This window comes from Eubalaena glacialis, chromosome 19, assembly GCF_028564815.1.
Source record: "Eubalaena glacialis isolate mEubGla1 chromosome 19, mEubGla1.1.hap2.+ XY, whole genome shotgun sequence".
Classification (NCBI taxonomy): Eukaryota; Metazoa; Chordata; class Mammalia; order Artiodactyla; family Balaenidae; genus Eubalaena; species Eubalaena glacialis.
In genome coordinates this window covers 27,408,326-27,422,214 of record NC_083734.1, presented here as the reverse complement: position 1 = coordinate 27,422,214, position 13,889 = coordinate 27,408,326, and the positions used below count along the sequence as shown (strand labels likewise).

Genomic DNA, 13,889 nt, shown 5'->3' with positions numbered 1-13,889 from the left:
TCTAGCCTGGAACCCCGAGAAACCACAGCTTCTAGAACCCTGTGCCCCTTGCCTCCAGACCCCATTTTGCCTGAACTAGTATGAGGCTTTCCCCCGCCCCACCTTTGCTAACTGGGACAGGGCATCACCTCATTCCTTCCGAGCTTTTCATCGTGACTGAGGATACCACAAGGATGTAGTTCTGGCCTCGGATTTCATAGCGTTTTCTGTTAACCTAGTTATAGCGCAGGAAGTGTACGCTGGGGCTGCAGTGAGTGGAATCACTTACAAGACACAAGCAAGGACCTGACCCTCCTGGCTGGGGGGTGGGCAGGGTGAGAATTAGAGAGCGAGCACACACAGCACGGCTGGGGTGCCTGGGTACATGCGGGGAGAAGCCAGACTGGTTTCTTTTTTGAAAAGATAAAGAGATGGGTGTGCCTCGGGGACACAGGGGGTCACCCGATCAAAACACAGCCAGGCAAATTCTCAGGATTAAACGAGGAGACACTTGGAGCAGCAACACTGTTACAGAGAGAGAGGGAGTCCTTCCCAGGCCGCACACTCTCTATCCTCCTTTCCTCCTGATTCTCAGGTCAGGGAGGGCTGGAATGGGAGGCTTTGGCGTCGCCCATGTGCTGCCCCTTGCCCATTCTAACCTGTGTGGGCCTGGAATCTGAAACCAGTTAATTTAGGGACGAGGCAGCCGGATGTGAGTGTTAAAAAACACCGCCTGCTTCAGCCAAACTATAAACATTTGTCTCTGGGGTTGACTTCCCCTCATCTTCTGAAGCACTTGAGAGGCTCAGGGTGGAAATGTTGTCAAAAGGCTGCTTTATATCCCAGAGGGATCAGGATCACCACCTCGCGTTCACTACTTGTGGCCTGAGCTGCAGCGGCCACTGGGGTCCCTTCCTTGGGGAAGCTGCTGCTGCCGGGCAGACAGTTCACACTGGCAGAGCGAGTGCCACATAGGCCCCAGGGACTCACGTCGTGGCCTTTCCTTCCCTGGGGCCCCTCTCCCCTTTCTTCCTTAGAACATGCAACCAAGGTCAGTCCCTCAAGACCCCTGGGGTCTGGGAGAAACAAGAACCTGATGGGGGCTCCAGAAAGTTCGTTCTTTGCCCTCATGACAAAAGCTTGGTTTCTTTGGCCACCAGGCCCACTCAAGGCTACTGCAGCCCCAGAATTTACCCCATGAACAGATGGAGAAGCCACGGACCCCCTTCCTCCCCCTTCCCTCCATACCAACCGACCCAGCCTAGTCCTTTGCAAGGAAGAGACACACCCACACCCACACCCAAATCAGGGCTGATAATAAAAAATCATCGAGATGGTAAGAGAATGAGATGTTTTCTGCTGAGATTGTACAACAACATAAAGTATAAAGTACCGGCCACAAAGCCCTCCTCGGATAGGTCCTTTGGGGGTGCTTGGGGCTGTCTCCTCTTACTGATCTGAGTGATAGTGTGAGTATCCCGGTTCACTAGTAACCCAGGATGTGAGGGTTTTGGAGCCGACCAGCAGTGAAGTTATCTCTTTAGGGGATGTGATTTGACCGGAAGCTGAGACCATTCTACAAAATAATGAGTCCCAAGTCTTAGGTTCCACTGTCCATCAATTCCCTACTTAAGGTAGGCCAGCACTAACCAACGGACATCTGCACTAACCAACGGACATCTGCACTGACCTCAGTGGTCTGAAGCAGGCTAGGTGTTGAGCAAACAAGCAGAAACTGCAGTCTTCTAAGATTGCCACCACTGAAACCGACAGTTGGAATGTTTGTGACACTGACTCCCTCAGCCCAGTGAATGAGCTGACACTCTCCATGTGTCCTGTGCATTATTTATGATGAGCCAGGCATCTGTGGATGTGTCCAGACTTGTTGATACCAGGCTGAGTTTGTCCTTCTCAGTAATATATTGGTTTGTATATGGAGACAGGGAGAAAGAAATACCATCACACATTGCTCTCTCAAGCCTCCCCCAGTTTTAAATTATGTCTTCTCCTTGCCTTCTGAAATAGCTTGAATTTCAGCAGAGCTTAAAAAAAAAAAATGTCGTATATAAAATTGATTGTCCCTGCATCTGGGTCCCTGAACTGATTTGACTTTAATTTAGCGTGTCATACAGTTTTCCCAGGTTAGATGTAACTGCTGGCCCTCTCTAGCTACCTCTGCCACCTCCAGGCTAAGCTCTAGGAGGAAAGTTTGAGCCAGGATCCCTGGGACACAGTGGCCGGGCAGACTGCTGGATGCAATTCCCTCCTTGCCCTGCTGGTAGTTCACAGCTGAGTGTTTCTCCTTCCGTTATCAGAAGCAGGTGTATCTTTTCAGGCTGACCTTTCCCATCAGACCACCTGCATTAATTTACAGTGGGCACTCCTTCCAGAGGGCACAGTGAGACTGCAGATTGGGGTCGTCAGCTCCGTTTCAAGGAAGGCCTTGGCTGCCTGGCTCCCGAGCAAGGAGAGTTTGGCTGTTCAGAGGCAGGTCTCTGCTTCTGACAGCCACCTGGCATTATGGACCCAACACCCACTGAGCGCCCCCCCGTGTTGTAGGGGAATCGAGCAGGTTGCTCTTGCTCTGGAGGACACAGGGTCCCGTGAGAACCCGGAGGGTCCCCACCTTCCACACGCCCCCAGCCCCTTGAGGGGTCCCTTGCTGACATGAGACACAGGCTCTGCTGCTGTGGAGTTTTAATCCAGGCGGAGAGAAACATGATATAGACAAGGTGAGTGTCGGAGGGGCAGTGACTCTGGCCTTTTCTCTGGCATCAGTCTATCAACAGAGCCCCTCTACTCATTCCTTTTTCAGTCGCTTTCTTTAAATTCTCTAAAACAAACAAAAACCCCTAAAATCTAGTGTGATGAGTTAACACAGCCCTGCCCTCGAAGAGTATCACATCAGCTTATGCTCCGGGCCCTCCATTCTGCGGCAGCTGGGGGTTGGGAACAGGGCCATGACACCGTCCGCCCAGACTCCCCTCCCTTGTCCCTGATGGAGACATAATGAGTTCTGCTGGGCAGCAGGTTACCTTCTGAGCTGGGCTTGCTGAGGACCGGCCCACCAAATGCGTTTGCCTTGTGAGCAGCACACACTGTCCCAGAAGCGTCCTGGGGGCCACGAGGCCCCTCCTGAGATTAAACCTGGCAGCAACAGATAATTCACCAAGCAGATGATTGAAATTGTCTTGAGGGCTGGCCCTGCCTTTTGGCGAAACATGAGACCCACCAAACGAGGACCCAGGCCTAAGGCTGGGACTTGGCAGGGCCCTGGCTTGTCCCAGATATGTGGGCTGAGCTCATCTGGAAAAGACTTTGGAAACAGTTCCTTTCTCTGGATCAGTAATAACCTACTTTTCAAGCCTTAGAGCCAGAGATGCCCTCCCAGGGGTGCCCCCCTTAGAGTCCTGGGCCCTAGCTTTCTGCCCCAGGTCCAGTGGCATCACTTTGGGATCATACAGAAGTACTGGGACTTCCATACCTTTCCTAGACCTACAGTGAGGCTGTCCTGATTCTCACTGCCCTCTCCCACGACTTCCCCACCCTCGGTGACGAACTCCACTCTCAGCCCAGCCCCTTCTGACCACGGTTGGGCAGAACCACATGCAGACTGTATGCCCTCCAGAAGGCAGGCATCTCCTGGGTTTGCTGTAAAACCCCGAGGGGCCCACGAGCTTTGGGTCCAGCCCCTGCAGGTGAGAGTCTGAGCCTGCAGGACAGACCTTGGATAAGGTCTTTGGATGGCTTTCCTGGGTCAGCCATCAAGGTGTTTTCTTCCCTTGATGGGCAGGAAGTTCCTCCTTTTATCTGATGCAAAGTGCCTCCAAATTTAATTCAAATGTGTTTCCTCTTGCTGGCCTCAGTGAGATGTAGTGTCCTTGCTTTCCTGCCCCCAAGTCCCCAGAGTCCTTTCATCAGGTCCAAGGTGATTAAGTGCACCAGGTGGATGAAATAGATCCTTTTGTGAATCACTTCCTGATTTGTATGGCCAGTGAATTGTACTCTCCTACATCAGATTTTCCTAAATCTGCGTATGGTACCTGCCTTGTTGGGCTCTGCATACACAGCTATCTCAAATATAGGTGTATTTGTTTTAAATTTGACAAGTTCCAGAGCACTGTCTCTTTTGCGTTTTCGCCACAGCCCACAGAGAGTCAGGCTGAGTAGGGCAGGCAGCACATGTCGCAGGTGAGGACTCCAACAGGTGAGGGGCTGACACTCAGGCGTGTAGCCGGAGGTCAGGGCCAGGGTCACACTCAGGTCTTCTGACTCCAAGTCCAGTGCTCCCTTTCTCTGCACCACAGCCGCCTCCCTGAGCATACCTGCTGCCTGGGCCCAGAAAGTCCGGAGGATGCTGCGGGACGGGGCGAGGGGTAAAGAGGAGCCTGTCCAGTATTAAACCACCACTGTGGATGCTGCCCAGAGCAGCCGATGGGAAAGTGACCCTGCTCCCTCACAGCAAGCCCCCAAACTGCAACTTGGCCCACGGCTTGCCCAAGGCCACTTAGCACTCACAGCTTCTGCTGCAAAAATGCCAGGGTGTTTGCAGGACACTGCCCTCCTCTGGGACAGGAGTCAGAATGTCCGATTTATAAATCTCAGCACTATTTATTCAGCAGCACATACTGAGACCCCTCCCTCCCTCCCCATCCCCCCCCCCCACACCCCTTAGCTGAGCAGGAGACAGGCGTCCTTGCCCACTAAGAATAATGTCCCATCCCCTCTTCCTGACCTGATCCTGGCCTGTGGGACATTTCTGGCTCCTCAAAATGAGCCTGGAGGCGACCTCCAAAGAGACAGACCATTGAAAATTGACTGAGGGGTGACTGGCACAGAAAGCACCCTTAGGTCAGGGGCTCGGAGTCGTGCTTCTCCCCCTGCCTCTCCTCTCAAGGTCACAGCTTGGAGGGGAGGGCCTCCTCCTTTACTGTGTAACCAGCCAGTGTGCAGTGCGAACCTCCCGAAAGAAGAAAATCGCTTTGTCCCTAATGCCTTCCCACCATCAGACAGCAGGAACAGCCGCCGACACGCTGGCGTGCGCAGTGCCCTGCCCCTTCCTTCCCGAGCAGCAGAGCCGTTGCTGGGTAGAGCATTCCCAGAGATCGTGGGTTCCGGCCATCTCGTTGGCTTGTTAACGTGCTTTCTGGAGCCTGGGTCTCCCGCCCACAGAGAAAGAGGGAGTCATTGACCAAGGAGCCCAGAGACCCGGTTCCTCCATGCCCTCAGCCTTTGAGGGTGCAGCTTCCACTGTCCAGAAGCCTAGAGAAAAAGGACCAGCCCAGAACCAGGTGCTTCTTGCCTGCCAGCTGCACCCTCGGCAGGAACCCACAGCCTGATCTTTCACCCTTGGCTGGGGACTGTCTGCGGGGTGACTCTGAGCTGGGGCTCCGGCATTAGGAGGGCAAGTGTATATTCCTGCGAGACTTAGGGTTTTAGAGCTGCATTTTAATACAGTGCCTTCTCAACCATGATACTGGTGTCATTTGATGGAAGAAGACTGAGCGGGGAGGGGCAATGTAGACCTAAGAAGAGCTGCTTACTGTGAAATTCCCTTCAGGCCAACTCTCAAGCTGCAGGTCCCCTGGGCACACAGGATCGTGAGAGGTAGCCGGGGCTGGGCGGAATATCACCAGCCCTCCTGTCTTCTAAGCCTCCGGAGGGACATGTTTCAGGACAGCATCCTTCCTTCCGTGGGCATGTCGCCTCCTGTCTCCCAGGCTGCCTCCTCTGGCTGGACTAGTCTCTGCATGGCCCTCCCCCTACTGGAAGGAGCCAAGACGGAGACTTCCCTTCTCCCTGGCTTCTAGATGGGCGGGCTTTGCCCACTGTCCTCCTGGATCCTCATCTGGCCACAGGAAAAAGAGGTCAAAAAGTCTTCCTATCTTCCACTGTGGCCCCACTGCCCACACCCCTGCTCTCCACCCTGAAACAGAGCCGGCTAGATACTTTGTTGGTTACTTGGTATAGGAGCGGGGTCAGCTGCCTGGGTGAACCAGGAGTCCACTGTCTGAGCTCCCTCAGTTTTCCCTAGCCCGGAGGAAGAAAGTGTGTGAGACCAAGATAATGCTGCCTTTTGAATATCGCAGCTTGATGCTAGCCTCCATGAGTGAGCAAGGCCAATTGTTATCTGCAAATTTAATCTTCTGTATTCAAAAATCCCCTCCCTTTTGTCTGCCAGTGCCTTCCCAAATCAGCAATTCACTTGCTCGAAACCTCTGTGATTTTTATTCTCTTTAACCTGTTCTTTCCATCGGCCAGTTTCTTCCTTTCTCAGCACAGCTTCCAAGGGGCCTGACCTTGGGGCCTCCTGCCCTAGAGGGCATCCCAAGGTAGCAGCTTGCCTTTTCTCTGCTGAGTCGAGAGCCAGGCCCAGCTTGGCTTGCTCTCCTTTGCATCTTCGTGTCCCGTCCCAGTCTCCCACCGGCCTGGCTGGAGTGCATCTTCGGTCTCTTCCCATCCCGGCGACAAGTGGGTAGAAATCAATCCACATCTGGCTCTTTAGGCGCCCCGCCCAGAAGTGAGGGGCTCCAACCACAGGTCCGCGGGGCAAGGCCATGGCCCAGAGCAGACTTGCAGATGTTCTTCCCTTCTTCCACTGAGGGCGGGTGGCCACAGGGCAGAGGGAAGTGCCGAGGGGGGCAGGAGGGAGAAGACTGTTGTGAGGAGCAGCCCCTGGGAGCCATGGAAATGCGTGGAACCCAGATTGTCTGGTTCTGTGAGATGGGTTAGCTGTAGCCCAGAGCTGGCCAGCCCCAGACTCACCTTGAGCTTTAAAAATCAATGAGAACTTATTTTTACAGCTAAAATAAAATTTTTTTTTTTCCATTAGGGAAAAGAAAAAGTTTAAGCTACTAAGGGGAAATGAAGATGAGATACAATTAACCTGGTTGACAGGCTGTGGCCCTTGCTGGGGAGGGAATGATGGAATTTGGGGGAGGCTAAGGGAGGGAGCCTGAGGCAGTGTCTCCTCCCACTGCCCCCTCCGCACTGCCACTCTCAGGTTCTGTGGATGTGAAGTCCCATCTCTCTGTAGCGAAGGTACATTCCTAGCTCTTTTCCTGTCTGGAGTCTATATCTGAAGATAACCAACAGAAAGCAGACATTTCGGTTAGATATGCTTTAGTGATAAATTGGGTCAGTCAGTATGCTCTGAATTCATACTTCTTTGTCTTTTTTTTTTTAAACGAAAGGAAAAAAAAAAGTTTAAATCCCCCCTTTCCTTCTACTGCAGGAGGTGAGTGTGTGGGTGTCCCGTAGAATCATTGGCATTCACTCAGCTTCGGCCCCAGAGCCTCCAGATTCGCCATCCCCACCCCATCCCCTCCCTCCATCCCCTGCTCTCCACCCCAGAAGGGAACCCTCTGCCACCATCATTACGGTTACGTTAAGATGCCCAAATTTTCCATGACATATCCCATCCTCCGACCACGTTCAGTATTGATGACTTTCATACAGGGATATAAATGGGAGGGGTGGGAAGGGAGGGAGTAGCCAGTGGGGAGGGGGGAGGGGGTTGGTGGGGGGGAGGGGCGCTGAAGATCTTTTTTGTCTTTTTTTTGTTTAAAACAAATTTGTCATTTAATGGATCCAAAAACAAACAAAAAAAGAAAAAGTGAAAGAAAAAGCAAATCAAAAATCCCCTCCCCGAAGATTTTTTTTTTCCTGGACACAAATTGCTTTGTTTCCTGTCACATTTTAATATCAATATTAACACAATGTGTAGTCTAAAACTAGTTCCTTTGTAGTTTGCATGGGATGTGAATGCTGTCTCAACGTGCCCAGATCTAGACAAGACTGCATGAGCATCAATTCAGATGTGAAAAAAAAAAAAACCTCTTTCTCTCTCTCTCTTCCATATATATCTCTATTTCTATTGTGATAATTTGGTGGGCAGTGAAGCACCTCCGGTTGGTTGCCGTAGTGTGTTGAATGATTGTTTTTTTATTCTCTCTATTTTTGGAGCTCCGAGCTTCTTAGTAGTAGCCTGGGCTGAGTATTCTTGAGTCCCTGCTGATGTTTTCGCATGGCCTTGGTTCAGTGTTAGAAGTTGGGCCTCAGCTGTTTTTCTGGAGTGTTTGGCTTGTAATGACCGGTGCATGCCTGGCTTCCGGCCTCATACCCAGCTCTATTCTCTGCACACCAGTCCTGAATAGCTACAGTGCTCAACCGAATTTTGGCGCGCCCGCTTCCCCGGCAGGCTCCAACCCGGCGCGGCCCGGAGGCTTCCCGGGGGCCAACAGCCCAGGACCTGTCGCCGATCTCTACGGCCCTGCCAGCCAGGACTCCGGAGTGGGGAATTACATAAGTGCGGCCAGCCCACAGCCGGGCTCAGGCTTCGGCCACGGCATAGCTGTAAGTACCTCCCTGCCCCTGCCCTCCTGCCCATCTCCTGTGGCCCCCCGGGGCGGGTGTGCCAGAAAAGCCCAGAGGTGGGAGGCCAGGAGAGGGCAGCGGGTCCCCATCCGCATCATGTCAGCCATCCAGGGCTGAAGCTTCTTCGTTTAGGTGCTTCCTGAGCACCTGTGGGTCAGGCACGGTGTGCAGCCGTGGGTGAGTGGAGGGAGTGTGGGCAGGTCAGGTTCAGATCACCACTCCAGCACGTTCAGCCCATGCAACCTTGAGCCAAGTATATAATCCTCTGCTTCCCTGGCTGCCAAACGAATATAAGTGTTCCTCCCTGAAAAGATTGTGAGAGAATAAATGGAAACAGGATATGTCAGCTGCTGGCTCACAGTAGGGCCTCGGTATCAGCCCCCTCTCCTCGATCCCGGCCTCCTGGAGACTCATGTGCGCTGGGACCTTGGAGCTACAGACCCGCCCCACAGGGTAGCAGCTTAGTCGGGAGAGTCACCGCCCAAGGTCCAGAGGCAGCGCCGGGGCCTGGGACATAGCATGGGGTGCCAGCCCTGTCCCAGGAGGTTCCCTCTGCTAATGTTTCTTAACAGTTTCCAGGTTCCAAGTAAGTTCCCATTTGCGATCTTTAGCTGCGCCTGCCCCCGAAGGCCAGATGCATTTGATATTTGTAATGCTCTGTGGTTCTATAATCTGACTAATCCAGGCAATGGAAATTTGCTTAACAGATTTGCATGCTGTTTTCAGATTGTATTGTTCTTCCCCCTCGCAGTGTGTGTGAGCATGAATGTGCCTGAGCCCACTTACTCGCTTGTCCCTTCCATTTGGAAAACAGAAAATCGGCCAACCTCCCCATCTTGGAGGCAGTTTGATTTTGAGCTGAGTTGGGAGTGTCTGCTGTCCCAGGTCATGTCCCTGTCGGGAGAGCCCTTCCTCCCGAGCTGTGCTGGGGAGAACAGAACAAGGGCAGACGGTCTGGGCACCAGGGCAGCCCGTCCCTGACCCTGGTGTTAGAAGTCCTCCATTCCCACCCCAAACGCACGTGTGCACACACGCTCTCACACACACACACACACACACACACACACTCACACACTTCTGCCATCCCTGGCCTGCGCGGTCCGGGTCCTTGTTCAATTCCACTCCCAAGCCAATATCACTTAAGGCAGTAGTTTGATGAGTCAGATCCCCTCGGATCAGCTGTAGTACCAAATCCAGAGTATTATTCAGCTTAGAGCTGCATCAATTTGGGAGACCGTCTGTCACCACGTAGAACACAGTTCATTTCCGTTGTCAGTGCCCAGAAACACAGACCCTATTTGTTCGTGAAAACCTCGGTCTCTGACCTGTGTGCTGTGATGGTTTCTGAAATAAGCACATCAAGTCACGTTTGGTCTGCACGGGCCTTGCTTTCTCCCCAGCTGGAGCCGTTGGGACTGTGGACAGAGACACTGTTATCTTTGCTCTCTGGGGCTCAGGGCAACAGCGCCCATCATTTTCGGTGCAAGCCCTGCTTTCCTATCACCCACCTACCCCTGTGAATCTGGCTCTCAATTTTCCCCTGGGTGAGCGGACAGGCCGGGGGTGGGGAGTCGGGGCTGGGAAGGATGTCATTCTGGCCCCTCATGGCACGATGTCTCAGAATTACATATTCATGCTGGCAACCACAGTCTAGTCCTAGAGATAATTTCCTTTCCCAGAATATGACAATCTGTTCCCATGTATAGTGTGCTGATGACCTTAACAATTGTGCAATTTTAGGGACCTTTGATTGCAACGGCCTTTACAAATGGATACCATTGAGCAGGTGCTTTCGTTGCCATCTCACTCTGAGGTATTACCTTCTCTGCCACGTGTCTCGCCCGCTGGGCTTGTCCGTACATGTATGTGCCCTGGGCATGCAAGTACGCACGGCCCTGGTCTCCTCACGTCCACATCTCTCCTTCCTCTTTCTGGACCCCTTTTCAGGGGGGTGGGGGGCAAAAAAATCCAGTCTTTTAATCTCTTATCCATCCTCCAGCTTAAAGCATGACCCCACTTTTTTTCTTTGATTCTTTTGATTCCTTTTCTTTATCTTTCCCACCCCTCATCTTTCTCTGTCTTGAAATACAATCAAGAGTATGGGAAACTGGAAGGAGATTTTGTGCTGTGCCCGTCCCAGGGGGACGGAGGCAGGGAACCGCTGGGCTTCTGCCAGGCCTGGGGGTGGAAAGGCGGGCAGGATCCTGCGAGCTGGCCTTGTGGGTTGCTGGGCCCTTTCAGCTCCCCAGAGCTCGCTGGGCTCAGCCAGTGGGGTTCATGCAGTCAAACAGCCAGACTCCATCTTTTAGTGAAAAGAAAACATTTTTGCCAGTAACTACTGAGTAATTATCCAGATTACCGCACGAAAAGCAAATTAAATTAACGACATCACCTGCGTTACATGGATTTGGATCCCTGCCAGTTTCCTAACCTTTTAAACTGAGCTCAAGTTAATTAAACATTTTTTAAATCACTTTGATGGGGATATGGAAGGGGTGGAGTGGAGGAGAGGGGAGGTTGGGGCAGTCAGCGAGGGAGCCTCTTGCCACGTTCTCATTGAAAATGAGTATCCGTCATTCTCAGGAACAGCACCAAGGAGGGAGAGGGGTTCTCTCGTGAAAGCTAAACATGACCCGTGTTAGCGAGTTAGTTTGAGGTCTTGAGATATGAGTCTGTTTCTTTGGAAGAGAGAGGGCGACAGCCAAGGCCTGGGAATGGGTCCCACTCATAGAATCCCAGCTGGGGCATAAGCGCCTTTCACTCCAGGAGCTGGGACGTAAAAGAAGCAAGGCCGGAGATGGATTTGCCACTTTGGTTTGCAGTCAGCAGGATGCCCCTCTTGTAGAGGGTTGCTTCAGACCCCTGAGCCAGCCAGGGCTCAGTAGGGTGGGGCCCAGCTGGGGGACCAGGTGGAGCTGAGCTCCATAAATCTCTTGAATTTCTCTAATATTGCTGCTAAGGAATCACCTCAACTAACGCAACTGCCTCTCTTAACCAAGTAAACTCCGTGTGTGAATTCTCCCCACCCCTCGCCTACACTTCCCTTCCAGCACTGACCCAGCCATCGCTGGCCGGCCGGAGCCAGAGGCCACTAACAGTGTGAAGGAGAGCTACTCACGACTAATTAAGCTGGGTCTGGGGGCCCCAAGGGAACTAAGATTCCTCTGAGAGCAAGGCAGACTGATGTACCCAAGAACGTTGGGGATGGAAAGTGGCTCCAGCCCTTTGTAGAATCAGTTGATGAGGGGATTGAACAACTGCCAGCGCTTCCTCCCTCCCTCCCCTGGAAGTGGAGGGTGGTGTAGGTCTCCTCCCACCTCCTCCCCACACCCTCCAAGGCCTCTGCAGCGTTTCCATGGGAGTCGGGGGAGGGCCGAGGCTGCCCCCAGCGCAGCCTCCCTCATCCACCTTTAGGACTCAGAAGGATGGAATAGACGAGAGTGGAGGTAACCACCTGCCCCCTCCAAAATGATTAAGTGGGCCAATTGAGTCACATGGCCACACCAAAGCACACACTTTGTCCCCAACAGAGGTGACCCTCAGACATTTAGTACCATCCATGAAGGAGGGGCCCAGGCTCACAGTCAATTCAGGGAGATTTGATTGGCAAGTCTGTGAATCCCGGGCCTGTTTTTATTCCCTAGAACCAAAGCTGGTTATTTGTTGTGAATGTTTTTATGTGTCCTGACCTTGAGTCTTTGGTATGTAATATGATTTTTTTTAGTAGAAATTAGCATTTTCAGTTATTGACAGTCATTGATGGGTATCTCATAAAGACAGAAGTTTTTAAACATTAAGCTTTGAAAACAGAAGCTTAACCAGAAAAGGCTAGTCACTAGTCACTGTGCAATTGACCATTCCACCTGAAAACCCAGCATGACCACATCTGCTGACCCCATTTCCCACCATTACCTCAAGAATTCTACAGTAGCGTATCGAATCAGCAAACTAGCAAGCCAGCAAAGTGAGCTGCAGAGCTGCCCTCTCCCCAGCATCAAGCGTGGCTCCGATGTCACAGCTCAGGCTGTGACCCCAGTCAGCAGTTAGCCTGGCCATTTTCAAATGTCCTCAGTAGCCCAATGTAGCCATACTTTGAAAGCTCTAGTTAAGCTGGGACGAAGTGAGAGAGTAGCATTGACATATATACACTACCAAATGTAAAATAGATAGCTAGTGGGAAGCAGCTGCATCGCACAGGGAGATCAGCTCGGTGCTTTGTGACCACCTAGAGGGGTGGGATAGGGAGGGTGGGAGGGAGACGCAAGAGGGAGGGGATATGGGGATATATGTATACATATAGCTGATTCACTTTTTTGTACAGCAGAAACTAAGACAACATTGTAAAGCAATTATACTCCAATAAAGATGTTAAAAAAAAAAAGAAATAGGAAAAAAATAAAAAGTTGGAGTAAATGATATGCTTGCCTGACATTTCTTCTTTCTCCTCCCACCCCCACTTTTTGTTCTCTTCTGGACACCCTCGACCTTCTGTACCCTGCAGAGCATACCTGGATGTCCAGGCAAGACTGGGCGAAGTTTCTGAGTGGCCCTTTGTTTAGGTGATGTCATCAGACCTGTTCCCCCACCAGCCTCACTCCCCATCCCAACCAGAGATGGCTCACTTCGGATCGAGGGTTGACTGCATCTCATCATCTCATGAATCTGCTGTAATATAAGACAACAGCTTTTAAATGTGTATATATCCCATGATTTTGGTTTTGTTTTGTTTTTGTTTTTCTTGATGGTTTCCCTCCCTCTTCTCTCTTCCCCCTTCTCCTTTTAAATCTCTTCAGATCACATTTGGTAGTGATTTTGACAGTGCAGTAGTCATATAGCTTTAATATCTAGTTAAAAGCTAACCATAGTATAATTGTTATATTAAGGTATTATTTTTTTCTTAAAAAAAATTTTTTTTTTGCTTGTTTTAATTCTGTTCTCACTTTTCAAGGATGCTGAGATGGTAATATTACTCTCAATATTTTGGTACCAATTCTGAGACTGTATGAATTTTCAGGTGGAATTTGAGCACACACAGAAGCGAGGTTGTGAAATGTGGAGCGGGAGGTGGGCGTCAACTTTCTACTTTGCGTTGTATAAGAAGTGAGATGTCGTAGGCTAATTAACAGACTATAGCGGTTCTTTTTTGTGCTGTCTCTTTGTTAACCTAAGTATATCTATTTTCGGCAATAAGGTAAGGACGACGGTGTTTTGAGTGTCCTCCTTTTCTATAAGTGCTTTTTTTCTGTTGAAAGAGGTGATATTATAAGGTTTTTTGCAGTTGTGAATTCTAAAAAAAAGAAATGTTGTAAATACAATTCCATTAACTACATAGAAACTATTAAGAAAGAGAGAATCAAAAATATTTTTGTGAGGGAGTCGGTCCCCGGCAGTTTGATGCTCTGTGGATGGAGGAGGGGAGGAACAAGAACCAAGTCAGTGACTGAGACCGAAGAACACCCAGCTGCCAGGCCGACCCCGCGACAAGTTAGAACACTGGTTAGGTCCTCTTGTCTGTGTGATAGACCTAAGAACTG

General features: G+C 51.2%; 1 protein-coding gene across 3 annotated transcripts in view; it reads left to right on the top strand.

The window, feature by feature from the left end:
• The window catches only part of MSI2 (musashi RNA binding protein 2), a 386,854-nt gene extending 373,668 nt beyond the window's left edge, over positions 1 to 13,186 (top strand). The window contains exons 12-14 of one of the 3 annotated variants that reach the window (XM_061176841.1): positions 8,126 to 8,334; positions 10,096 to 10,168; positions 12,857 to 13,186. In XM_061176841.1, coding sequence (XP_061032824.1) covers positions 8,126 to 8,334; positions 10,096 to 10,137 — 251 coding nt within the window. In that variant the 3' untranslated portion in view covers positions 10,138 to 10,168; positions 12,857 to 13,186. The remainder of the gene's footprint in view (positions 1 to 8,125; positions 8,335 to 10,095; positions 10,169 to 12,856) is intronic. The other 2 variants (XM_061176843.1, XM_061176842.1) reach the window with 2 other exon arrangements.
• Positions 13,187 to 13,889: the final 703 nt, after the last annotated feature.